Below are 26,301 nucleotides of genomic sequence, written 5' to 3'. Positions count from 1 at the left end.
GTAGTTTAAACACAAAGAGAAATCCAAAGCCTTACTCAAAAATCAGCTCTTTTAAAAATTTTCTGATTAGCTTAAAGAAGACCATAGGTTTAAGACTATAGCTTACCAAATACCTGGTAAGCTTCATATTCCAGTGACAGGGGATGGAGAGCAACTCTGGTTGCTACTTTAGATAGCGAAATTTGTACTTCACAGAACTTAATTTTAGAGAGTAGGATATTAGATAATGTTGCCTAGCAGGATTTTAAAATATAATCATTCTAGCATGCAAAACAAATTATATCTGTCCGAGATTCATGAAAAAGGAAGCATCAAAAGTGCAAAACATTCAGCATAGATCCAAGTTCTGATATGGATGAAAAATCTTACTCCGCAATTTTTGGAATTTGTCTAATCCAAACTCAGTTTAGCTGTGCTTGGAGCATAAGAAACAAAGCATTATGGGAATGTGGTTCACAATTTAGCATAAGGACCTTTATTCTAGCAGAAACATAGCCTAAAGAATGACACAAACCCAAAGCTATATTCTTTTTTACGAGACATAATTACAGGATACCAGGAACAAGAAAAAAAGAGTTATTTTGATGATCAGTGGTAGCATTCAGTCTAAGAGGTTATTAAATGTAAATGGGATTATTTGTTCTATTTTTGTCTTTATATGAACAAGAAACACTTGGTTTTAACACAGCAGACATAGGAAAAAAAATTGGCTTAAAACTCAGGCATCTGAAACAGTCACTAAAGCTATGAAGCTTTCCCATACAGGTCATCAACAAGACCCTCAGGTTTGGTAATCTTGTCATGAACTGTGGCTCCAGTTATTGCTTTTTCACTGACCAGATACAGATGTTCTCCATTCCCAAATTGCTTTTCTTCACAGACTTGTATCACAGGATGTCTTGCTTGCTTAACTTCCAGATACCAACCCAAGAACTTTCATTTTCATCTAGTAAATAATGAACTTTATTCTTTCGCTGCACTTCTGTCCTCTCTCTACTCACCCTGTGACACAGCAGTCATTTCTGACTCATTCTTTTTCCTTGAATTTGTATTCCAAATAAATTCCATTGCTGCTTCTTGTATAATACTTCTATGCATTAACTCCTTTGCCAGGTAAATTCTGTACCTTTATTACCATAACAACCTTTCATCTGCTTTATACATGTACTATCAATGTGAGGACATACAACAATCAGACCATACTCCTTTCACACTGGTTTGATGATGATAGCTTTTTTTAACCCCTTTCTTTCGATGTATTGACAGCATTTGTATAATTTTTTTTCCAGTTATCTACTGTTTCCCTGTGTAAAGACAGGAGAGGAACTACTGTGCACTCTTTCCAGTTCCTCCTTACAGCTTGCTCCTTGTATCTTTGAAAAAAGCAAATTAAAAAAACCCAGAAACAAACCACACAAAATTGTATTAGTTAGATTTTAGCTATATTTCTTAATTTTACTGCAAGAATTCCTCTGTCTTACTGTAGACCAATGTCATCTCTTTATTTTCTCCCCTGTTCTCCTTTTCTCCCCCTTATTATTCGTTACTGTCTGGTTTTCCCTTTACAATGTTTGGTGAATTAAAGCTGTTTTAAAGCCCTAGTATCCAAGACTTAGTATTGTATAGGTTCTCAGAGTTGCCTGGTACCTCTCAGGACAGAAAGTTATTGTGAAGTAGCCACCTTAACACTAATTTAAACCTTGTTGAGACTTAATTGTGTGTATGTTAAATAAAGGCACCATATAAGCTCTAGTCAATATGAAACTTGAATGGAGGCATAGCACTTCAAAAAGGGGAGGATGAAAATGTGTAGGGGGGGAAAGAAGCACCATATAGACATTGAGAAATGCATCAGTCTTTACAGGGGAGATAACTAGGTAGGTAAAAGATGCAACCAGCTTTCACCACTTTTCTTCTTATGTGCCTTTTAGCTGTGTTGCTCAGCACTGTGTTTGTGGAGGTTTACACACTCTGACAAATTCTGGTTGCTACCTTAGGAGCATTTATTCCTCATGGAAACTCATTTCACATCTCATCAGTTAGAGCAATGAGATGGGGAAACTGATTTCTTGTTTTTCTGAGTTGTGTGTATGCTGGGTGAATGGCACAGCTGCAGCCTGAGCTGAACTGAGCTCTGGCCTAAGTTCTCCCACACTTCCACTCCTCTGGGCTGGGTGATCTCCAGGTTTAGAGACATCCCCCCTTCCCCCTGCTCTTTCAGAGTAGCTCCAAGCTTTTCCAAAAAAATGCACTGCAATGGGAAAGACACTGTCACTCCAACTCCCCTTTAGCATCTTAGGCAGCAGTAGACATGAGCATTTGATTAAGGTGTGCTGCATCCATTTCTGTGTATTGCTCAGCCTTTTTCTGTGACATAATTCAGTATCACTTATGATAGACTGTGCCTGAGAGACGTTTTGAGACACAGCCAGCATGTGGCCTGTTTGATTTGCAGGGTTCGTGACACTGCGTGGTAAGTCATGAGTATTTGTCTATGAGCCCTGTCTCAAGCAAACTCAGAAATCCATGGAAAAACCACAGAGCATGACAAGACTCCTGCAAACAAACCCGTAAAACTATCTGTTTACTCAAGTTATGAATCCATTTACTTCTGGAAACTGCTGAGTATTTTGGTAAAGCTATGGCCAACTGCCAGATTACAAAAAAGACCTAAGATCTCATTATTAGCACTTCCCAGGGCATTAAAGAAAAAGATACCCCTTACCGTGGCATTCTCATTTTCTCATTTTCCCTGCTTTTGCATTACTTCTTACAATTGGATGTGATAGGAAAGAGCTGTTCAGTCTGTTCAGGGAACTGGAGCAGCACTCAGAGCTTGGGGAAATTAAAGGCTACACGTGACAGCTATTAGTCCTGTGATACTAGGAGGGATTGCTGGGTGATGAGTGCAGTGTGAGGCTTTGAATAGGAACTAAGGGGAAACTAAAAGCCATTAAGAGCATAAGGAGAAGATAACCTTGAAATGTCTCTGTATTAGAAGCCTCTCTCTCAACAAATGCTCTGGGTATCAGTGTCTCCACAGATGCCGTCATGCAGCTACTCTGGCACTGCAGGGCGCTGTCTACAGAGCCAACAAGGAGCCTATCACTTCTGGAAAATCTTCCTGCCTGGAAGGAAAATTTTCTTCTGGAAAATTTTCTTTCTCACCCAGAAATACTGGGTATCTCAGAAATCCCAGACAACATTTAAATTATTTCCAGTTATCTTTTTACTGTTGAGGCAAAGCATATCCATGTACCAGAGAAGAAGCTCAGGTGGGTCCAGGAGCTCAGGAGATGAAGCTCCATGACAGCAGTTGGCTAAAATCAACTTGGCAAGAGAAGCCATCTGAAGTCTGCAGGATTCAGTTTCAGCTGTTACAAACATCTTTGCTCCACTGAGTTATACTTCTTTCTGATGCCTTTTGCAAGCAAATCAAAGTAATTGAGATTTGTGTTTGAATCTGGCCTACATTATTCTGCAGCAGAGGGCAGAGATATTTAACTAAATTAACAGTGCTTAGGATTCATAAAATGTGAAGTTCAGTCTTTTCTTATGCAATAAATGCTTCTTGGTTAATGTTAGGGGGTTTCAAATTGGCCTTGAAAAATATGGTATGTTGAGAAGCCCTACTCCTGTACCTTTATTGCCAGGCATTTGAATAAAACTAGAGTTAAGTGTTGAAGGAGAATAAAGAATAAAACTGATTATCTGTGTGTGCTAATAATAACACTAAAGTGGCAAACATTTTGGACTAAATTAATGGACACATCTTTTTTGTATGTCATATGTGAATTTATCTACATTAATTCCACTCATATTAATGGGAGCCACTTGGCTAAATTTCTAGGCTGTTAATTCATCCCTGAGTGACTGAGTTTAAATTTAAACTCATAAAAGCTATTTAATGTTAAAACTGAAAGTCTGTCTTGAATTCATACAAGTTTCAGAGAATAAAGGTCTACTGAAATTATTTAGCAGTGTTGTATTAGTGTGAACATCAAGGTTCCTGAATATAGTGATTAATTTGGGGTGGTCATAGGTAGTGATATCCTGGTTCTGACCAATACCTGGTTAGTGTGATTTTCCTGGTGTCCTAGTACTATATGCTTCCAAACAGCTGATAAAAACTAAATCCTTGATAACATGTTCATCAATCAGAATATTTTCCTAGCTATTGTCAATAGTTGTCATAGGTTCTGATACAGATATTACCCAGGATCCTTTAGTTTATATTTCACTCATAGATCATTCCAAGCCCTTCTGAATTATGCAGCACTCATGTAAATGCATTTACATATGCAGCACATATGTAAATGTTGAAACTTCATACAGATTTACAATGCAAAAAAATTTAATACCTTTTTATAATTTTAAATAAACTCCCTTTCAAACTCTCTCTTATACTTTCCTTAAGGGAAAGATTATTTACCTAATCTTCCTTTAGGTACAAGTCACTGTTTTCTAACTTTCACTGTGTCCTCTCTTATTCCCACTTTTTTCTAAAGGAAATTATACAGAATTTTTGAGCCACTTTCCTTTCAAATGTTTTTGATGTGTAACTTCTCCTGTATCTCTGTTGATATTAGTGTTCTACTTCTATATATGTTCTCTGCTCCTGTCTTTCTAAGCACCAATGGCCAAAACCCAATATAACCCAACAATTTATCTAGGCCATAATGTTTGGTGTTTTATTAAGTGTTCTCCTCTATTCCTGCTGAAGACTGTAATCTGTTTTCTTCCTATCATCACTGCACTAAATAACTGTTTTCCTGAAACTCTTCATGGTGATTCAGTACTCAACATGAATACTTCCAACGCTCGTTTCTCCCTCCTCACTTCACACACCTATATGAATAAATAGTTGAGATTACTCATCTTCTTGCTTTTCTAAATGCATTTATAATATTTACACAAGCCTTCTGAAATCCCTTTCTTTGCTGTTAAAATATGCTAACCTGTGCCAGTTCTTTTTACCACCTCTCCATTCACCTCCTCCAGGCTGATCATACATTAAATAACAATCCATGTGATGAAGGAACCCACAGATAGCCTCTTTCTATGCAGAAAACTTCTCATCTCTTCCACCTTTTTGCTCTTTATCTCTTAACCGGCGTCAATCCTTGTCTCATCTTGTCTGGCTGACTGTTCACTCTCTGAAGGAGCTGACAGGTCTTTTAGCATTCTTGTACAATGTTATGGTGCTGTATAAATATTTATTCATACATAAGGCATTCCAAGTTGATTTTATCAGCTCACAGTCATCTAGGTGTTTTATACCAATTAATTTTTTTTCCAATTAACTTTTCTACCATTGAGATAAGGCTTTCCGCTCTGTAATTACCAGGGTCATTCTCTGCCTCTTGTTTAAAATTAGATTAAATATTAACTATTCTCTAGTCCTAGCTGATGTGGAGTATGCTGCATTCTGCAGTTAATTGTGGAAAAAAAAATCTCCTACCTTGGAAAACAGTAAACACACAGCTCACACTGAGGCAAAGGTCTGGCCTTCAAGGGCCTTCTGCTGTTGCAGACTTACAGTCTTCCAAGTTAATGACTTCCTGATATAAGCTCACATCACATCCAGATCCAGTCCATAAAACTCATTTCCACTTGAGACTTAAGCTAGTGGTAAATAGCTCTTATAAGAGATGTGTGTCAGAAATTATGTTAGTATGGCATGCAGCTACCTACTTTCAAACAACTGAAAGGATAATACCAAGTAATCTTCCTAGATATGCTCAGTGAACACTGTTCATGACTGCTCTGAAAATACTGATTTAGTGGCAAGAATAAAAAAAGCTCTTTTCTTGATTATTTCCTCTCTAATGTGTTGTGAAGAGATTGAAATAAATACAATGAATTTTGTTCTTATGGAAAAAGTTTGCATTCCTAAAAAATTGCTGAAAAGTAAAAAAGGTGCAACTGCTTCCTACAAGTAATAAATCTCAAAGGGAAGAGAGTTTACAGGTGACTTAATTATAATTTCCAAGCATGGTCATAAGTTTAAAAGAGGAAGTGCAGTCAAAAATCTCAAGGAACACAGTTCTCTGTGTTACTGAGAAGAATATTTCTGGTGGTATCTACATTCATATTTTATCAGTTCTCTGCTAGGAAAAAGCAGTTCAACGTAATTCTTATTCTTGCAACAAAATTCAATATGATGCTGTGGCAGCATCCACACAGAAAGGTGGCAGAAGTCCTCTCTAACTTTTTCTAATTAACTTATTCATCACTACATTGTAACACCCCTTTCTAACACGTATAGAACCTTTCACTCTGCTCTTTTACCACTTCCAAATGCAAATTGTTGGGTGATGTTATGGCATTAAAGACATTAATATTAAACTTCTTTAAAATCAGGCATCTCTGCAGGTTGGCTACATTGGTGTGTGTCTTTCTGAAGTGAAATGTATGAATGCCACTCCACAAGGTACCAAGCTGATATCTAGCACAGACAGAAAGACCAATACCATTATCTAAGTCTAGGCTCCATTCTAAGGCCACCTGAACCTGCCCAGAAGTCTAAGCAGATCCTTCACCTCAGGAAGAGTGACCCTAGGGGACATTCACTTAAACACTCCATGAAATGATAGCATCTCTGCTTGTGACACTTCACTGCAGGTAGTGATTTTTGCTCATCAATTTCCAAACTGCAGATCCAAGATGGTATTGTAATGATTACATAACACACCATAGCATAATGATAATATAAAATGATATAGCGTGATCAATATAACATGACAATCAATATAAGCAGCAAATATGACTCTGAGAAAAGCCTTCAGGACCCAGATAGGCAGTAAATACTCGAAAGAAGTATTATATAAAAGAAAAAGAGTGAAAATACCTCATGATACTTTTTCACTGTTTTCCCTGACATGCATGTGCAGGATTTCCAGTTTGAAGTCCCACAGCCACAGTTTCCCCCACAGCGCTGGACAAGGAGGCAGCGGGGGAAGAAAACCACATTTGTCAGCCTCAGTTCCTCTCTTAGGTTGACAGAATAGTTTCTTGGAGTGCAGCTGTAACGTTTCACATCGTCATTCAACCTGTCCAGGTCAACTGAAATGTAAAAGAAGTTTCATTAGTAAGGTTTCAATGGGACATTCCTCTGGTTTATACCACTGACCAGGCAGTCAATAGCACAAAGTGATATGACACTGCTTGAAAAATATTTGAAAAGTAGTAGTGACTTTTGAAGAGATAAACATAAACCCAGCAATTTTAAATCATTACAAAGGGCCATCCAGGCTCTCAGTCTGCTCCCACTGACTCCCATAGCAGAGCTCACACTGCCTATAAAGCTGAGAGGAAGGCTTGCAGTAAAATATTGATCTGAATGCTGAAAACATTTTATTTCCTTTGTCATTGATCTATGGGATCCTTGGGTAAGAGATTCCTTCTCTGCTACTCTCTTCCCTCCTCTGCATTTACCTGGCTTACTTAGATGCTCAGCTCTTTGTTGTTATGGCACAACTCCTTTTGCCTAACTGCAGGCATACAAAAGGCAAACACTTTAAACAAGACTCTTCCTGAGGTCAATAGAGAAACATCCTTGCAGAATGATCGATCCCTTACTTCCAAGGGCATTTGGGCAGGTGGCATAACTTGCTTTCTCAAGTTCCCTGTCTCTATTGTTTATGGACATAGTCTAAATAACTCTCTTTCAGATGGAGAAATCAATTTAAGCTGTATTACTTTAAGCTAGTAAATGCTACTGTAATAGGCATACATATAAATACAATTAAAACGAGTGAGCTTCATTGAATGCCAGTATTTGGTTGCTGTTTAAATACCTGATATGTCTGTGAGATGTATCATGGAAACAAGTAGTAAAGCTGACCATAAAAATAACTTACAGACTATCAAGTGTGAGCTTAAGTGCTGTTTCTAACTTTAGCTTGTAAATCTAAACCAGAACAAAAAACTTCTTCTATAAATACATTTACCACAATTGTAACACAGACAAAATTAATAAAATTAATGTTTTATTTCTATAGAAGTTTTCTATTTCATTCCCTCCCCCTCCTTCTGCCTTCTTCTTTTCCTTAGGGCTCTATACACCAACTAAGTGTTCAAAAGCTCAGTAATTCATCCAGGAGTGGAGGACGTGATCCTGGAGTTACCACAACAAACAATATTTGCTGGTAGAAAGATCAATAGGAAAACAGGAACAGCTCAAATGAGAACAGAGATAACAGTGTAGCATTTTTTGAACATATCAGATTTTAATGGGCATGCTTAATAGCTCAATACCACCTTCTGAGTGCACCTATGCTTGTGCTTTACCACAAACCCTCCAGCAAAGAGACTTCTGTGACTCAGTCCTTGTCAGCAACTCAAAGTAAATTGTGGAAAAAGCTGTGATTTGTAAATATCATGTACCTTTACATTCTGGACTGGAGCTATTCACTAGGCAGATATGCAAGAGGCAAGGGTACGTAAATGTCATGAGTGCTATTATAGAAAATCATAGCAGCTTCACTTTTCTGGCAAGGTGTTATCTCAGTCAATGGGAATTTAGCAGATAAATTGCAATTTTATAGCAATTGTGATACATCTCACCGTGAAATCTCAGTGGTTCTCTCCAGAGAGCTAGCATCTCTCCAAAAGAGGTATAGATCATCCTCCTGATATTAGCACAAAATCAATAAGGCTGCTGCTATACTCATGCACTGGGAGAAAAATACACTCAGAATGTCCACAGCCAGGTCTTAGAAGTCCAGAGAATATTGATTTCTTTGTTTTAACAGATGATATTCTCTTCTCAGCTGTCATGCTCCAAAGCCACCCCTTCTCATTGCAAGCTCTCAGGCTAATTCTTCTTGTGGGGAAGTGTTTCCCACTCCTCTAAATGTTCCCATCAGGACCTTTGCCATCATCTTTGCTTAATGATAAAAAAAAAGATGTTATCTGGCTACTATACATTTCAATCAATTGATGTGAAGGAAAAAATTAACCAATGGAAGAAGAGGGCATCAATATTCTGCTTTCATGATTAATGAAGTTTCTTAAGGGCAAATCCTGAATCATCCTCACTCTGGTACTGCAGCAATCAAAGGCAATGGCTGTGGATGTGAGCAGGAGCCTGATATAGGCTCCTAAAGGGACAGGCTGGCTGTGGACTAGTATGGCATTTGCTGATGTTGCATCACTGCACAGTTAGGATAAAATATTCAGAGGCTTATTTCAGCCCTAGTTCAGCTGATGTAACATAGGAAAAAAGGCTTCCAGTAACAAACTGGTCATTAAAGAGGGCTCAGACCCAGGTCACAAGAACTGACATCTGTGTGCAGGAGATGTCTGTGGGACTGAACAAAATCTGCTCTATCACAGATGAAATTTTCCCACAGGCTCAACAGTCCTCCTTCCTGCATTGAGCTGATACTTATTATCATGGCTCTACTATCAGCAGAGAAATGAGTCTGCAACAAGACATGCAGAGAGGGAAAGCACCAGAATTTAAAGGACCAGGGTGGGGGGGCCTTTCCTGCAGAAAACATTATATCCATCACAGTGATACACATATTAGCTGCAGTACTTAAGCTGCTTGATTTAAATGGTAAGGGGTGACCTGGCAAAGGTCTTTAACTGGAGGGAAGGCTTTGCTCACTAGCCTTCAAAAGTCCAGTTTTATGACTTTCAGAAGTCTTTGCAGGGTTTCTTAGAGTACAGCTGAGTCCATACTCAAAATATAGGAGGGAATATCCAGATAATTAGGATAATTTTTTTCTCTATGCAGGATGAAGGAATCAGCTGTCTTCAATGAGGGCTCAAAATTATATCTGGATACATTCTTTGGGAATTCTGGAACTACCCAGCAGCAAAACATACTTTATTTAGTGTATTTTTCTATGATTAATCATATGTATTTGAAAAACCTATGGAAAAATTTCAGAATGGAAATTTGCATGTATTCTATTTGTTATGCTGAAGGCATTTTGATCCTGACTTATTAGCACTTTTTGGGACCCCACATCCCAGAGTTATCAGCTAAGATGTGAATTTTCTGCTCTTTGCCATCTCAGCTATCAGTTCAGGTTCAAATGGAAACATGCAATAGCAGAAAGGTCTTAATTTAGTGCTGCTGAAATAATGAAAATAAATAACTTCAAGCAGAGAAGACTAAAAAAAGTGAGATAAAAAGCCATTCTTCACAAAAAATAATCTGGAGGCAAACACCTTCACTCTTTTTGACTTTGCTCTACAGAAATTCAGTCTCAGTGAGCATGAAGTGAGCATGCAATGTCCTCTTTGAACAGCATACACTGTAGCATCACACTGACACCCAAGAACAGCACCCACTACCTAATTATCTTTAGACCATGGTTTGAAGCCCCTTAAAAAAAGACACATTTTTCTCTGAACAACTCTTTCTGCTGAGAGTTTAGATATGCATTTTTACCTGTTTTGGGATTGTGTTACTGTCTGGACCCCATCCATTTCCTCATCCATGTAACAATGAGATTTTACAGTACAGTCAGTTTCATGCATCACCCCACTGCTGTGACTAAAATGTAACTAAGCCTTGGTGTGATTGGTGTGAAATCCTGCAGCTTTACTTATCAAGGACCGAAACCACTGGAGTCCTTAATTTAAAACTAGAACTAAAAGGTTCTGTAGACTGGATGCAAATAACTTCAAAGCATTACAGAATGTCTTCATCAGAGATTCAACTTAAAGGCAAGGCAGACATAGAAAGGTGCACTAGAGCATTAAGCTGGATACTCAGGGTACAGTGTTTACCCTCTTTTCCACCTTAAGTCCTATGCTTTAGTCCATTCTCATTTCACATAGCACTATTGCATGTGCTTACCTTGGAACATTGATTTTAATCAGAGGTAAGCACTGAAATCAGGGACTGCAGCTAATACCATAATATCATGTTCAGAACAGACAGCCTTAAAGACTGGATAGAAAACCTGTGCTGGTAGTCTTTGAATAATTGTAAGAAGACATGCAGTCTGTTAGGGTTTCTTTTAACACTTTATCTGTTCCAAATTCATACCTGTCCCTACCATTGTCACATCTGAACATTTTACACTTTCTATTCATGCATCATCCACAGACCAGAGCTTAGGTGTACAAGCTGGAAGTCACTTTGCCACAGTATTCCTGCACCACATGTGAAGGCCATCAACAAGCAATGCAAGAACTCAGGCCAGTGAAGACCAGTCAGTCTAATCTTAGCCCATGGTAAAATTAAGGGGTAAATCCCCCTGGAAACAATGTCCAGGCACATGAAAGACAAGAAGGTGACTGGGGAGAGCCAGAATAGAATGACCAAGGGCAAACAGTGACGGACCAACCTGAGAGTCTGCTGTGATGAGACAGCTGTCATATTGGATGAGGTGAAAGAAGCAGAGACACCTGCTGATTTTTGACAGTGATCCATAGCATCCTTGCAGCCAAAATTCTGAAATATAATGGGATAGGTGGACTGCAAATTCAGTAGATAAGCAGAAGGTCCAAGGGACTTGAGCAAAATGCTCAGCAATTCTAAATACAACTGGTGGCTAGTTACTAGCAGTGTTCTCCATAGGGTAGTGCTGGGGTAAATACTACAGAAGATCTTCACTACTGATCAGAACAATGGAATAATGTGAATCTTTAGCAAGTCTGTCAGTGACATGACATTAGAGAAATATGACCATGTGTTTTCAGGACTGCTTTTCAGAGGGACATCAGCAGGCTGGAGAAATGTGCTGGCAAAAACCTTATAAGGTTCAGTGATGACAAGTGGAAATTCCTGCACCTAACATGAAATAACCTCATGGATCAGTCCAGAATGGAGACAGGCTAGCTAAGCAGAAGCTTTGCAGGAAAAGCCTGGGCATTCTGGTAGACAGCAGGTTGAACACAAGTCAGCTGTTTGCCTTGCAGTAACAGAGGCTGCGCACTGAGCTGCACTATGAACGATGTGGCAGCACGTTTACAGACATTCATTCAGTTTCATGAACCTGTGTCTGGAGTATGATGTCCCAGTTTGAGTCCCCACCATCAGAAGAGAAAGATAAATGAACCAGAAGTTCAGGAAGGGTGATGATTATGGTTAAGGTTCTGGTCCAGAACTGCTACAGAGAGGCTGAGGGAACCAGATTTGTTTGGTCTAGAAAGAAGACTAAAGGACACTCTAATAATGTTCTCCAGGTATCTACAAGGGGATACAGAGAGGGTGGAGCTAGTCTTATCTCAAATGTGCACAGTGAAAATACAAAGGGCAAAAAGCACAAGTTGCAACAAGGGACATTTCAGCAATCTCTAAAGAAAAACTAATCACTGAAGCTTGTGGGAGGGATTGATGTTGGGGGGTTCGTGAAAGATTCTCTTCCATGAGAGGGACCTGACACTGGAGTGTGGAAAAGCTGTGAGGAGTCCTCTACAACAAGGAGGAAGAAGCAGCAGAAACAGTGTGTGGTGAACTGACTGTAAACCCCATTCCCTCTTCCCCTTGTGTGGAGGGTGAGAACTTGGAAGTGAAGTAATTTGGACCTGGGAAGAAGAGAATGGTGGGGGGGGAAATCTGATTTTGTTTTCTCTTTGACCAGTTTTGATTTCATTAATGATAAATAAGATGGATTTTTTTTCCCTGAGTTGAGTTAGCTTTGTGAGCGAACCCTCCCTACTCTTGTCTCAATTAATGAGCTTTTTGCTGGATTTTCTACCCCTGCATCCAATAGGGTGGGGGATGTGTGTGTTAGTGAGCTGAAGCCTGGTTGCTAACAGCTGTGCCTAAACTGCAGCAGGTATTGACATCACTACCCATACGGAGAGAGAAGATTTAAAAATCTGATTTTGGTCTGTTATGAAGGTGATGAAGATGTTTGCAGCTAGATTTCAGCATGACACTCAGAATAAGATTATGTTGATGACAGGCCATGTAAAGAATCATGTGAGAGATTATAGAGTTTTGATCCTCAAAGATGCTCAAATACCTAACTTTCACTGAAGGAACTTGCCCACATTATACAGGGAACAGACAATGACCACCCTCCCCTGGATGCCAACCATAAATCTACATCTCCTTAGGCCTCCTGCAAATCAGTGCCACTTCTGCTAAAATTTCTACCTCTTCTGCTCTTTTTGGCAGCTGAAGAGATGTACTCATAAAAGGGGCCTGCATGTGTCAGTTTGCTCCTGTTCATATTTTGTGCATCACCAAGGGACACAACTGCAATGTGATTGGAGTATTGTATGTCAAATGGGATCTAGAGCTCAGTTCTAGTTTGATCCTCACCTGCTTTCATGTGTGGCTTACAGTTTATAACAAAGGTTGTTGTGTTGCTATTTTAATTTTGACTCTTGGCTATGAAAAAATTCCTCTTACAGAGCATGGAATTTCTGAGAGACCTATGAATGTATGGAACCCTTTTCCCAGTAGTTGTGCTCTACCAGCATAAAGGTGTGTGTCAGGGCTTTGTCAGATAGAGGTACTGTACAGGCAGTCAAAGGCATCCCAAACAGTGCTGGAGTTAACTGAACTTGGTTGAACTTGAGTTGGAAAATGCAGTACCGTACAGCCACATATTACAAAGCACCTAAATGACACTGATGAAATTATTCTTCTCTGTACTGAATGCTTTTAGCCTTCAACACATATGGTTGATGGTTTTCACTGTTCCACTACACATGCTTAATGATACCACAATACACTCTGTTAAATATACCTGAAAACTTTGGGAGCTGTCCAAGTCTTTCTCGTGGGAGCTGAGCAGAAGATGCCTCAATCTGGATTTACTACAAAACTAAAATGCCAAGACAAACCTTCTCAGTACAGCTGCTATTATTTTAGAGCAAAGAGAGATCAAAATTTCAGCAGGTTTATAACTATCCGCATGAAGGTTCACAATATATAGGCCTATTATAGACTGACAAACCAATTATCAGCTGTGGTATGGGTCAAGTAGCAAAAGCAGGACAAACTATCAGTGTCATAAATGGACATAGCATCATTGAAATCAATGGAATAGAACAGCTTATTCCAGTGATGAAAAATATGCTGCAAAAAGGATTTAATAAGAAAAGATTTCACTGCAGTGACTGACATTATTATCACATAAAGCATGAGGGAGAATCTCATCTGTCACAGAGAGGGAAATGTATGGGTCTAGATCTGAATTAGATTGTGAATGAATGAGTGTGGTTTGCATGCAACAGGTAACTTGGTTCTCAACTGAAGAAGAGTGGAAGAAATATTCTGCTTTTTAAGCACAGGAATGCTTTAAATTAGAAGCTAGTTGAGAAGGTATTCCATCAACTTGTAATATTCACATTTGCTGTGAATGAGTGAGCATTCAGCATTTGTGATGCCTGCACTCCTTGTCTGGTGCAATGACATTTCCTGGCAGCCATCATAGAACCTTTAAAGAAAGAGTACATTAATATTCACAGTAATTTATTTGCCACTGTTTGCAAACTCCAGAAAAATTACATTCCCAAGTTAAAATTGTAATTTTTTTCTTGACCACTGTAAAAAGTGATAAATAAAAAAACACTGTTAAGGACATGACAAAACTTTCCTGATCTCTTTGGATATGGGCAGCAGAAACATTCTATGGAGACTTGCAGGCCTGTGTCACGACTCCCCTTCTACAGAGCAAGGTGGCTATGCCTGCAAGTATTTTATTATTTAACTTGTAAAGCTGTCATTGCAGGCAGATGTTATTGCAAGAATGTCCCACCTGGCTAATTTCTTCTGATAGCCAAAGGCTTTTTGCATACTATTTCCAAAATAAACAAAAAGAAGCTCAGAGGCATGTGTAGTCTTGTTAATTACCAAAATGTATCTATCTACATGTGTTGCTGCTTCCTAGGCTTATTTGTGAAAAAGTACTCAATTTCTGTTTAAAGATGACCTCTTTCATCTAGTGGATGTACCATCCCCTAGACATTTGGATCTACTTCTATGATGAGAAACAGTGGACTTTTTCTTTATACTTTCTCTGTTCATTTGTACACAAGCCATTTCACAGGCAGAGGTCATTTTTAAATTCTGAAGCTTTTTTCAGTGGGCTGTAAAAATTCAGAGTGACTAGAAAAAGATAAATGCATATGAGCGTGTGGGAAAAGTTAAATAATATTTAATTGATAGTTGGAACTGTTTACAGCAGTATCTCTAAGGAGCTCTTCTAATATTATCAAACAGACACATTAATGCTTTGAAAAATTTAAATTGTAGGATGAAGATGTTATCTTCAAACAAGTCTGATTCCTCCTTATGACTCTAAAATAACAGAAACCTATTTGTTTATAAGTTAAATCTAGCTGAATACTATGGATGTTTTCTTTTTTATATCTACCTGTGCTCTTCCTTACTAGGAACAGTATTAAGTAATCCAATAGTCAGTGATATTCTTTCAGCAATGCTTCATATTTTCAGTAGGCAAATTACTATGACATTGAGGCCAACTACAACATACTGTAGCAATGCAAAAGAAAGTATTTTAAAGGATATACTTTATTTGGTATCATCTGCTTTGTTTTTTCTTGAGTAGGATAGGCTTAAGGCTGAATATTTGTACTTTCAGCTTCTAAAATGCCAAAAAGGCTAGCACATTTTTTGAAGTATATTTACAACTGCTGCAAAGGTTATTTGAAATATCTGCTTGTCATATTTTGATGGAGGTGGTGTACAACTTATAGAAAGGCCTCACATTTGAAAATGTGAATGCATTTCTTTCCTGTCTTTTTCTGCCAGTCTGAGTATCACTGCAATTCTGTAGCTAACTTCTACTGGAACTTCATGTGGTTATAAGTGAGTCACACTTGATGCCAATAATTCACTCCAATAGTGTAAATAGAAAAAAAATTCATTTAACTCAGTAGAGTTACCTCAGTGTTGTAGAGGTGTGAGATCAGATTCTGTAGATGGAATTGGGTTATCATACTTATGGATTTAATCAACATACTTCTCCTCTTTAAGGTTATTGCAGGAGTTATTCATGGAAGGACTGATCTATATATGTGTATATTGTAACTCTGCCTTGAGTAGGGGAGATGGAGTAGATAGCTCCTGAGCTGCCCTTCCACTTAATCTCTTCTGTAGTTCTGAGTTTCAATTATACTAAAATACTTCTTATTTCCTTGTCACAGATCTTTATCTTCATAGATTATTGACTGCCAAATGAAGAAATATTTAAATTAATATTTAACTATCCTTTCAGTGAAGATATTTCTTCTGATATCTGATCTAAACCTCCCCTGGTGCAACTTGAGACTATTTCCTCTTTTTCTTCTGCTTGTTACTTAGTGAGAATGTGTGTGACTATGTTACTTAGTGAGAAGTAATGAGAACACCCCACCCAACCGCACTACAACCTCATTTTAGGGAGTTGTGGACAGTGATGAGATCTCCCCTCAGCCTCATCTTCTGCAAACTAAACTACCCCAGTTCTCTCAGACACTCCTTATAGGACTTGTTCTCCAGACCCTTCACCAGTTTTATTGCCCTTCTCTGGACTTGCTCCAGGAGAAAGGTGTGGTCTCACCAGTGTCAAGAACATGTGGATGATCATTTCTCTTCTCCTGCTGGCCATACTATTCCTGATACAAGCCAGGATGCTCTTGATCTTCTGGACCACCTGGGCACACTGTTGCCTCATATTCATCTGACTGTTGCTCAAGATCTCCAAGTCCTTTCCTCTGAGCAGCTTTCCAGCCACTCTTCCTCTAGCCTGCAGTGTTCCTTGGGATTATTGTGACCCAAATACAGGACCTGGACTTGGCCTTGTTGAACCTTATACAATTGGCTTTGAGCCAGCAATCCATCCTGTCTCGGTCCCTCTGCAAAGACCTTCTTACCCTCAAGCAGATCAACACTGCTACCCAATTTAATGTTGTCTGAAAACTTACTGAGGGTGAATTTGATCCTCTCATCCAGATCATTGTTATCAGAATTGGTATTCAGCAACACTGCCTCTTAAGCTCAATTTTGTGGCACAGTTTGGTACAGGCAGAGAGTTGGATAGAAGGGAAATAATTAGTGATTCATTTATACCAGTTATTTGGCATGTTCTGAAAATACTGTGAAAGATAGGCAGAGATTACATCAAATTGTTCTTATCTGCCTCAGGGATGTTCTAACTAAGGATAAAAAAATAAAACCCAATCTGAAAGCAGAAACAGATAGATATCTGAAATAAATGATGATATAATCTATTGCTCTCTTTGCTGCAAGGTTATCCCAGTGCCTATAAACATTTCTCAGAGATTCACACTATCTGTACTTAAAATCCACCAAGCATTCAAAATTTAAGGACTTCTTAAATCCCTACTCCTGACATCATCCAAGAACAAGCTTTTATCTTGCCAGAAGTTTATGACTAAACAAAATTTCTTAACTAAATTTTTTCTTAGGATTTTATTGTGGTGAGGTACTTTTGTCCAGAGGGCTGCTAACAAAGAATTTTGCCTCTACTTTGAAGACAAAAGAAAAACTGAGATAATTTTTTTCTCATTCCTGTAGCCAAAACAATGGAAGATCCTATAAAAATAAAATGTTAAAATAATAAGTGGAAAACTCTTTGTTTTTACAATGTTTGCTTACAAAAGAAGCTGAATTACATTTATACAAAATAGAGAAACCTTTATGTATCTGAATTTTCCAAGTACAATCATATCATATTCATACTACCAGAATATGTGATGAGCATCAATAAAGCAGTAAATGCTATTTTATAAATATATGTGGTCACCTAAATACATGGAGAACTAGGCCAAATATGAAATGAGAATCAAATGAAATGTGGAGAGAAGAACCGGTACATGATCTAGGTTTCTAATTAGCTTATATTAAAATCTGACCAGACGATTTCTTTTGTGACATCTATCAGTGCCAAATCCAGCCTGGGAATAACAGACACACAGAACATGTTTCACAGGCCCCTTAATGAAATCAAACTGACCAGTGACAGTTAGATGACTTTTTTTTTCACAAAACATGGGCTGTTGTGATTGCCTGAAATTTCTAATATGCCAAAAGGGTAAAAGTAAAGGGGTTCAGTTTTTGCTGGATGGGTGCTCAGAGTTTCATCACTGATCCCTTTGAATTTCTGAGCCCAAAACAGAAATGATTGATACACCTTGGAAACTGTACAGCAAGTAGGCTGTGCATGTACTACTCATACATTGTGTGTTCCTGATGTCAGCCTGCTCAAAGACCAACAGCCCTAGGACAACCCTGTGCCTACTATTTAGCTTTTGCTCTCCAAGAAAAGGTGACCACAGGCAAACTACCCACCAGGAATGTCAGCTGTCCTCTGCCAGCTCCTGGTTCCGTTCATGCCCAGCAATGGCCTGGGAGATTGACCTGGCCTAGGCCACAACTAAGCAGACTTCAGTAAGACAGTTTAGCAATAAGGGATTTCATTGCCCAGAAACATTCCTTGACACTATTTTCTGTAATACAGAAGCAGCCCACATATCCATTTTAAGATCAAAGCCTCATCAGTTGAGAGCAAGTTGCAAACACAAAATTAAAATCGTCTCTCCCTCAGCACATGCTTAATGTAGTGGGGATGGAATTTGAGATGCAAATAAATGGTAGATTGCTCAGAATCAGAACTGTGATATAAGCATTACAATTTCAATGTTATGAAGAAGAATATATATGGATACATAATGTGGAAGATAATATTGACAAGATAACTCAAAAAAAAGTATTTCACTTCAGATCTTCTCTGAAAACTACAGCAACAGTCTTCTTGGAGAAGCCTTACAGACCTCCTAGATCTATACATGCATGTAAAAGGGCAATTCAACAGGACCTTTGGTCCATGGTTATCCCAGAACATGGCTGTCTCCTCTCAACAGTGTTTCTTTATCATTATGGGATTGCACTGCTAGCTTAGAATCCATTTGCTTTAGCATTTTGTGGATGATCTGAACTAACAGGAAACACGAAACATAACCCAGAAATGTGTGCTTTGCTAAATTGCAAAGATATTAAACCATAGTAATATTCCCCACCAACATAATGAAAACAGTGAGATGTTCACATCCTAAAAAAACAGCTGCACATACAGGTGTGTCCACCAGATGCTTCTCTAAGAACAATGTGATAAAAGTGATTATCCCCCACAAAACAGAAAACAACCCATAAGCAGGGTATTTAAAGAAGGATGATAGTGCACACAATAAGGATTCCTATGCCTTACACACAAAACATTGTTAAAAAGGGTGAAGCTGAGAAGCATCTGTCCTTTAGACATGGACCTATGCTTTTTTTTGTGAATTCATCATAACTATAGGCTAATTTTAGTCTGAATGTCAAGTGAGGACCTACTCAATAAGAAAATTATTAAGCATTAAACAACTCATCCTTTATTTTAATAGGTGGCACCTTGCTCTGTGACTCCAACAGGAACATGGACACCTGAATCAAATACCTTATCAATAGGCATTTCTGTAAGTGAAGAAATATCCTAGTCTTGACCCAGAGTATATAATGTCGTTTCCTACCTTTAGACTTTCTGTCATGGTAGCTCCTGCCTCGATAATGGTGGCCACTGTCTGTGTACAAATTCTCAAGATCTTCTTGCCAGGAGTCCGGGTTAAAGTGTTTGAGCAGATCCTCCACGGTGTCAAATGCAGCAATCGTCTGATCCAGCGCTTCCGCCGTAAGTGTAGGGTCAGTCACTGATGGAGAGGGATAGGATACCCCCTAAGAGTGACATACATCTCAGTGCACTTGGAATAAATTACAGCACCACTTCAAACAGCTGAAAACAGTTACTGAGAAATTTGTCTTATAATTGACTGAAACAGATACTTTGGGGCATCTTTTGAAGTCCTTATTAGCTGGGCCAGGCTTTGTTATGCCTCTGTTATAATTTTTCAAGGAGAAGAGACACCTTGGAACTCCCAAGCAAATCCCTGAGATGGCAGAAACACTGCCATTGCTGTGTATTGACATATATACACCCACTCCTCAAGGGGGATGATGGTTTGCACATGTACAAAGATGTAATGGAAATATATTTTGAAATCACTGTGATGGCCATGACCATAGAACGGAGCTGCCCTGTCCTGCTGTGGGGATCCCTTCACAGCTTCTCCAGCTCTGTTGGTAAATCCATAACAGGCAAATCAGAAACCACAGCAGAGAAAGACAAAGGCAACAAGTCTACTGGACTCTCTTTCCCTGTTCAATTTGGACAACAAATTTGTCTCAGTTAAAGACTTGAAAAGATAGCCCTTTATTCCCAAGAATTAAGTTTATTACGAAAAAATAATGAATATTGATTCTCCCACCCTTTTACCAAAAATGCAAGTTACTAAGCAAATGAGAAAGTATGTTATTTCAGCAATGTGATCATGGCAATGTAACAATGAATTTTGGCATAACCAATAAAGCGATATTATCACAATTATATCATAACACTCAATGGAAGGGTCAAGTACCATTCTCTGCCTGTTCTCAATATAATTATGGCACACCTTGACTTTGACAGAAAGATTAAAGCAATTTCATCTTTACTGGAGGGGACTTGAAACTTTTTAAAAATTATTTAGACTCACAATAATTACTACCCTTGATGTAACTTTTTTCCATTGCCCAAACATAAAGCCTAATATGTGTAAAATATCTGCAAGAAAAATTATTAATACGATTTCTGAAGGACCCCAATCAAGGCACATGAACTATTCAACAAGACATAATACAGAAAAAGAGTTGTTTGGATTTTGTTCTCTTAAGTTAAAACATTGGGGGAAAACCCCTAGAAACTCTTCTCTCTTAAAAATCCAGCTGTGAAATCAAGTAGCAGAAATATACCATTTAAAATTAATGGCTCCTCAAAATAATTTTTTGCCTCATCTACCAAGTAAATGCACATGTTAAACTATTAATCTTTGTCATTAACTCCACTCAGTTGGGCTGTAATAGAGAGGTCAACTCTCTATTTGAGTTAAGTTACTCACTTATTTGCAGGATTGTGTCCTTCAGTGCTTACTAAATTAATTCTAAAGAGTTTATGTCTTTCAAAAAAACCCATGTCTTTAGCAGAAAGTTCTATCACAGAAGTAACAATCCTTGCTATCTTTGTATTTTTACTGAAAGTATGGACGGTCTAAATTATTAAACACAAGAAAGAGAAGTAGCAAACACTACAATAGTGTAGTCAGAAAGCATAGTTGCACTTGATGTTTATCACCAAAAGCCCAAGAAGTTTCAGAGGACCCACTTGTGACTGCAATGCCTCTACAATGCAGTGCTAAGTAAGACACTGCAGACGGCTGTGAAAATTCACAACCCAGTAAGAGGAAAGGCATGTCTCCTGACTTCTAAGTGGCTTAGAATAGAGACAGAGAGATGGAGCCCCAGGAGCTGAAAAGCTCATTCCAGCAAAGTGAATACAGCATTGTTACCTAGAGCAAGGCTTCAGGAGAGACTGTGCTGTGGGCAGGCATCACAAAGTGTGCAAATGCAGTCTTTCAGGTTCCAACCCCACCACCCCCCCCAAAAAAAAAGTAAAAAAAAAAGTACACAAATGCTGTTTGATTGCTGAGGACAGCTTAGTGGAGCTTTTGGGTTGTCTGTAACTACAGACCAACAGCGAAATGTTAGTCCCCATCTGCCTTTCAGAAGTGAGGGAGATGGTGCAAAGATGCCGAAGAAACAGCAGAATAAAATCAGACCCATAGGTGTGTGGCTTAGATTTTCACATGTTCAACAGTGCATTTCATTACAGAACTTGCAGGTCAGGCTGCAAATTTGCAGAGCATTTCAAACTCATAGCTGTGAATCTGCAGGGAATTTCAAACTCAGACAGGCAGCAGGAATCCCCCATTTTCTTTTCAAATAAAAGGCCCAGCTCATTCGATTTGAGCAACCTCATTCACACACAGAAGAAAGTTTAAATTCTTCTCAGTGACAGCCAAGACAAGAGGAATTATTTCAACAACTCAGGTAACCTGCTGGCAGCCATGTCATGGGACAGGCCCAAAAGCAACTTCACAGCAGCCAACCCAACTGCCTCTCTTTTGTCCTGCCACAAAGGAGGCTATAAAAGAGCTTGTGCTCATCTTGATCTGGCTTCTGAGAGTGCATCCAAAGGGAGGGCAAGAGGAAGAGTGAAATGCAAGAAGCAATAAAGTGCCAAGATTTTACACATTATGTATCCTTTCTCTGTTTCTTAAAAGCATTGAATAAATTTTTAATTTCACAAAGGTATCCTTTTTTGTTAGTACTCTTAACCTTAACTTACATTCCCCCATTCTTTTCTATTTTCAAACTGTACTATGAAGCTGATGGACGATGCATCATAGTTGTCTGCTCGTTATCACATAACTTCACAAATAATGGAAACTAGCCTAAGAAGGAGTCAAGGAGTGAATTTTGTTTCCTTCTTTGGGGGGGGATTTACCATGTTGGGTGAAAGGAAGCAGTATTGGTTTCAGGTTTCTAAGAAAACAAAAAAAATCCCCAAATTAATGGGGGGTTTACCGCGTTGGGTGAAAGGAAGCAGTTTTGTTTTCAAGTTTCTGAGAAAAGAAAAAAAATCCCCAAATTAATCTGTAATAGTAATCTGATATGACCTCAGACAAGGAGGAAAGAATTTGCCCTCAAATTTTCATTCTGTAATGCCAGATCCTAAAATGAGTCTTTGAGTCATCTGTATTTTTGAGGGAAAAACTTGGCTCTGCCATGCTAATGAAGTATAAGCAGTGCAGTACATCACCTTGCTGGCAACAGACAGGTCTGATTTGGTCCTTCTGTCCCTCAGGACCACAGCAGAATCCCTAAACCTTTCTCTCCTGAAAAATTTGAAAGACCTCAAATTTTTGCCTTGGTGCCTCTGGGAGAAATTACTCAACCTCTAAACCCTATCTTCCCTGAGGATAAGAAAGGGCTGGGGGGTGTAATGCACGGCCAGTGGAACAAGGTGCTTTGTTAGGAAGGAGATGGCATGGGAAAACTAATGAAACGTGGGTTCTACATCTGGTTTAGCTGTAGGTTTCAATGTGACCTTGGGCAGCAGCTTGGTACCTGAAATATTTGCAATGAAGTTCCCTACCTGAAACACATTAACAACAACTTTTCAGAATTGAACAGAAGTGAAAGAAAAATATTTTTTCAATATGAAAATAATATTGGATTATTGTTTGGCATATTGGGCCCTTTATGATGTTAAAGAGGACCAACTAACATGGCATTTACCATCTACTTGATTTCATTTTAATAGTCACCTGATGAGGGAGCCCTAGGCTTATATTTTCAGTCATGAGCCTACCATATTTTTAAACAAAATATTCTATCACGTAGACTTTATTTTTTTTACAGCCCAGTATTAGAATGAAAAATGGGTTTATACATTTCAGTAGAACAGTCTAGCATCTCCTGCTTGGCACATCCAGTAGATCTCAGTCCTGCTAACATTATTACTGAGGACTTTCAGCACAGTTAGTTCTAGGCTATCAATGCATTGTATCATGAAGGACAAGTGTCATTTACAAACTCAAGGGTAAACACAAGTGAGACTGGCTTAACCTCTCCTTATATTGGCAATACGGAATTTTCTCTCTACTTGTTGCCTGGCTTGGACACTAATCAGTAGTATTTACCCATATTTTATTTACTTCTCCTGTACTGGTGACTCCTGGAAGCTACCGTAACAAAAGTGCCATCACTAAACCTTTCATTAATGCTCCAGACATTGCTTGCAAGTCTGCTTTGAGTGCTTATCCTCATCTCATGTTTTTTAAGAGGAGTTTACAAGAACTGGGACATGGTGCTGACCACCTAGCAGAGCTCACAGAAGAGGACTGCCTATATTATGAGTTCTGATGCTACACTGCCATTCCCCAGCAGTTAACTTTACCTAGAAAACGAAAGAGGGGACAGATTTTTGGCCAATGACACAAATACATCTATTGAAGAGAAAAATAAAATTTTATACTGGATTATTTATTTTAACTTTTTTTTCCCTCTGCAATTTTAATTTCACTGCTGAATATGGAGACTCTGGTTACAGTATTCTATTATAAACACTTAAAAATAATCTTGGTATCTACAATGAAAAGGTGATTCTGTTTTCTTGCCAGCTTAAGTTTAATCTTTTATATAGATCAAGAAATTTTACAATTGAAAATTGTAAGGGCTTTGTCTTCTATTTTCTTCTTGACACAATGTGTTTGAAAGCAAGAAATGTTTCCCAATGGCTATCTCACGTGGTTACGATAGCTAATGGCATATCCTGAACCTTCTTGCTTTAAAAATATACTGGTTGACTCCAGTATGAGTTGATAAACACCAATTTCACTGCCTGCCAAAGATGAATATCACTCTGTGCAGGTGTCATTTTAGTGATCAGGATTCAAGCCATCCTATCAAGCCATCCATGGACAAAATAGTAACAAATTACTTACTGAGATAGAGCTTGTGACTGACTCCCAGTTGGTTTCTGAGGCTGCATGCTGGAAATCATCCTAAGGGGAAAAACCCACAGGAAAAATCACCAGTAAGGCAACATCCTAAATGAATTAGAGTCTATAAAATGTCTCAGCTTCAACATCCATCATCTTTTTGAACCCCCTTAATGCAGGAGGCCGTTACTATGTGTCATTCCCAAATAATACTACTCTCACTCAGGTTCCTTCCTTTTCACTGTTTATAAATCATCTCTCTGTAAGCTTGCTGGGACAAGAATAGGTGTTATTAATATTTGCAATACGATATATGCTGCTTCACATAGTAGGACATAATCTGGTGAAGGCCACTACATTTATCTTCCAAAATAAATATTAAACACCACCTTTGTATGCCCACAGTAAGAGTATTAATGCTTTTCCCCCAACTGAACTGTTCTGGAAATAATGCTAACACCATGGTACTACTTAGCCATGGTGAAAAATCAGGGTAATCTAATCCATATAAAATGAACTCCCAACATGACCATGTTTCTGGCACTTGTGCTGAACAGGACTTGCTCATCTGTGAGGAGCATGAATGACACCACTTCCTTAATATCAAAAAACACAGTGACAGTGCATTCACATTAGAAGTGCTATTTGACTAAAGCTCAGGGATGGAATTAATCCCTACCTTTGGACATCTATAAGCTTCTAATTGATCTAATTATCTTGTTCTAATTACAGCCAACTAATACTAGCATTCTTAGGGTGCAAATCATCTGATCTACTTTAAAAGTGTAATTTGGGACAACACTCCATCCTAAATTTTTTTTTCCTTTTTTTTTCCCCTCTCCATTGTCGACAAAGGGAGCCTGGGAGGAGTAGCTTAGACACAGATGTCAAAGTTGTAGATATTGACATGTGGTCACCAGAATCCCAATCCACTTGTCTGACCAGTGATGGCCAATCATTTCTTAAATAATGAAGAAGCCATTTCTTTAATCTTTTGGCAGTTTTACTCATTTCCAACTGGAATAGTTAAACCTTAAAAAATGGGACAAAAGGCAGCATTACGGATTAGTTATTAAACACACATGCAGTGACTCGCCAATGACTGGTGTGAATAGGCAGGTAAGAAAAGTGTACTGAAGTGACAGCAGACCAAGTTTTTCTTTTCTAAAACAGAATTTATAATGAAAGCATTTAAAAAAGATGGATCAATGCCTGGACTTATAATTTTACACTGACTCAGTATGTGCTATGCCTTTTTTAAGTTGGAAACTGAAATGGAAAATGGAAGCTCAGTTGATACTCCCCAGACTCCGCACTGCATTGGCCCATTCATATATGCATATATTCAATTGCTTCTTAGGAATGCAAAAGAGAAATTGATCACATAATTTGCTAATTCATCAATAAAGTTTTCCTTTAATTAAGAAAGAACAGAGGGACTTTCAGATTGAGACTGATACATGGTATTTTAATGGTTTCCATTTGATAAAGAAAAATATTCAAAAGTCTCAAAAGTCACAAGATTGTTTACTCCATATTGTTACTCTTGATTTTTCCTTAAAATATTGATTTCTTTCAAATTCGAGGTACCAGAACTGCACTGATATATCCGGTACTTAAGAAACCCCATCACACTACAATGTCATTAAGTGGCGACTGAAACTGCAGGGCTATTAAAATATTAATAATTAAAGTGGTAATTTTATTTGAAGAATAAAGAAGCAAAACATTATTGGTAAAAAGCTATGATTTGAAGTACATAAAAATGGATTTGGAAAGCTCATGAATGCTCCTCTGGTAATGGCTGCCAGTTGCAAAATTTGGAAATAATTTTGTCTTTGTCATTAGCTTCCATTTAGCACTTGAGTTCCAAGGCATTATTATAAAACAGGAGCAATCTGCCTCATTGAGTGTCTGGAGAAGACCACAGAAAAG

At 38.4% G+C, this 26,301-nt stretch overlaps 1 protein-coding gene across 3 annotated transcripts in view; it reads right to left on the bottom strand.

The window, feature by feature from the left end:
- The window catches only part of PDGFD (platelet derived growth factor D), a 134,671-nt gene that overhangs the window by 5,394 nt on the left and 102,976 nt on the right, over positions 1-26,301 (bottom strand). For 2 of the 3 annotated variants that reach the window (XM_008500466.2, XM_008500467.2), the window contains exons 4-6: positions 24,370-24,429; positions 19,462-19,663; positions 6,851-7,065 (exon numbers count right to left, since the gene is read on the bottom strand). In XM_008500466.2, the coding sequence (XP_008498688.1) occupies positions 6,851-7,065; positions 19,462-19,663; positions 24,370-24,429 (477 nt within the window). The remainder of the gene's footprint in view (positions 1-6,850; positions 7,066-19,461; positions 19,664-24,369; positions 24,430-26,301) is intronic. The other variant, XM_030469434.1, reaches the window with a different exon arrangement.

Source organism: Calypte anna, chromosome 1 (genome assembly GCF_003957555.1).
Source record: "Calypte anna isolate BGI_N300 chromosome 1, bCalAnn1_v1.p, whole genome shotgun sequence".
Lineage (NCBI taxonomy): Eukaryota > Metazoa > Chordata > Aves > Apodiformes > Trochilidae > Calypte > Calypte anna.
Note: the sequence above shows the minus strand (reverse complement) of the source record. Positions and strands in the feature narration are given on the sequence as shown.